Source organism: Protobothrops mucrosquamatus, unplaced genomic scaffold, assembly GCF_001527695.2.
Source record: "Protobothrops mucrosquamatus isolate PMUCROS unplaced genomic scaffold, P.Mucros_1.0 scaffold3060, whole genome shotgun sequence".
NCBI classification, from domain to species: Eukaryota; Metazoa; Chordata; class Lepidosauria; order Squamata; family Viperidae; genus Protobothrops; species Protobothrops mucrosquamatus.
Genome location: NW_015389071.1, coordinates 27,103 through 29,021, shown reverse-complemented (window position 1 = coordinate 29,021; position 1,919 = coordinate 27,103). Strand labels below are relative to the sequence as shown.

Sequence of the window (1,919 nt, the reverse complement as noted above, 5' to 3'; positions counted from 1 at the left end):
CTACTCAATGGTCATATAAGACGTAGATTAGCCTGCAGAAGCAATGGGGCCTGGCAAACATCTCAAGAAGAACACCTCCCACCCATTCTCTTGGTCCGTAAAGATGAGGTGGTAGAAATGTAGTTTCAGTATTGAAAGATTCTGCTACTGTAACCTTACAATCAGGGTAGTGTTAATACTCATGGTTGGTGCTTCTTCTCTGGACTACCTCAAAGGCTGGCATGATGAGTAGAAAATTCCTCATGAATAAGAAAGGAATGGGGCTGTAGGTTATGTGGGCTTCACAATTAGGAGATGAGGATATTTTTGTTTTATTCTTGTCACATAGGAAATATCAGATAAGGCTCTTCCACAGACAGATGCCATTATCCATTTGCAATAACAAACAATTTATGCATTTGCTAGAATGAACCCATAAGAGGGAACACATTGCAGAAATTTCCCTCTTCAAAATAGACCAATTAAAAAAGAAAATTCTATGATATCATTTGATTTTTTTTGGTTTTCAGAATTGTCAGAATCCGTGCTGCGATGCTGCAACCTGTAAACTGAGACCAGGGGCGCAGTGTGCAGAAGGACTGTGTTGTGACCAGTGCAGAGTAAGACTTGTTTATTTTTAACACCAGGAGAGATTTTACTCTGCTCCATACTAGCCATATAGAAATGTAATATCTCTTGGCTGATTACTATGATCAAAACATTTCAACCCTATCCCTATCCCTTCTTCCATTTTATTTTACCCTTATGAACATATTCATAGGGAAGAAAATTTAACAAAATTTCAGCCTTGTCTCAATCTCAATGCACTCTTTCAGTATATTAAATCATGTCTGTGAAAATAATATATTTGTTCCTTGACTGAGATTGCATGGAAACCCAGTTTAAACAAGGATAGGCAATGTTTGAGATTGGTGCCCTAACTCAGCTTCCTAACTTTCTGGAAGCTTCTAAGAGGTCTCCGGTAATACTGTGACATTTTTCTCTCTGAGCCTTTTAGGATGGAAATAGGTGCAGGAGACTTCTGGAAGTAAAGTTGCCCTTTTCCCCCTTTAAGTTCTCTACCTGCTCTCTAAAGCTCTAAATTCAGGTGTTTTGCTGGTGGATTCTGGAGGTGCTGCAGGACCAATGAAAGAAAGGTGCTAGTTCCTCATTCCTTCTTTTTATGTGGGATCCCAGTTGACTCTGTAATGAACTTTTTGAGCAGAGTGGCCCAAAACATTTTGTTATTTCCATATTTCCATCACAAGCCTAGATTCACAGCAGGAGAAGGGAGCCACGTGTTTTTCAGCACGTGACAGAAAATTCTATGAATGCTTCTTCCCATGTAGAGAAATAAAAATATATCATGAGAAAGTTCAACAATTCACTTTTTGCTGCTTTTTCATGGCAGCCCAATTGATTTTCCCTTTATGGTCAGCCAACAGGTAGAACTTGTCTTTCAGGAATTGAGCCTTTCATTGCAATCATTTCCCCACAGCAAATAAGACAGACTGGGACTTCTAGGCACCATACACAGTTGTAACAGGGCAGGGATGCCTTGCTTGGTGATGCTCAAGAGAGATGAAGAGGAGGTTTTGAAATGTGTTGTGAACCATGGTTTGACTCTTTGATCTTTGCTGCTGAAGAGTGATAGCTGGGAGTATTTTTGATTCTCACCCACAGTTTATAGAAGAAGGAAAAATATGCCGGAAAAGAAGGGGTGATAATCCGAGTGATCACTGCACTGGCCGATCTGCTGAGTGTCCCAGAAATGCCTAAACAACAATGGAGATGAAATGGTTAGTAATAGATTACCTCTAATCTGTGTATCCATCTAGGCTTCTTTTGGTTGTTGTTACTTTGTTTTTTCTTCAAATAGCAACCATAACAAATGAGGTGGATGTCCAGGGCTGTTTCTTTCTCCCAAGAACAAAACGCCT

The 1,919-nt window shown here is 39.9% G+C and overlaps 1 protein-coding gene across 1 annotated transcript in view; it reads left to right on the top strand.

The window, feature by feature from the left end:
* The window catches only part of LOC107296979 (zinc metalloproteinase-disintegrin jerdonitin), a 17,697-nt gene extending 15,924 nt beyond the window's left edge, over positions 1 to 1,773 (top strand). Inside the window, exons 13-14 of the mRNA XM_015826335.1 lie at positions 510 to 599; positions 1,663 to 1,773. Coding sequence (XP_015681821.1) covers positions 510 to 599; positions 1,663 to 1,758 — 186 coding nt within the window. The 3' untranslated portion in view covers positions 1,759 to 1,773. The remainder of the gene's footprint in view (positions 1 to 509; positions 600 to 1,662) is intronic.
* Positions 1,774 to 1,919: the final 146 nt, after the last annotated feature.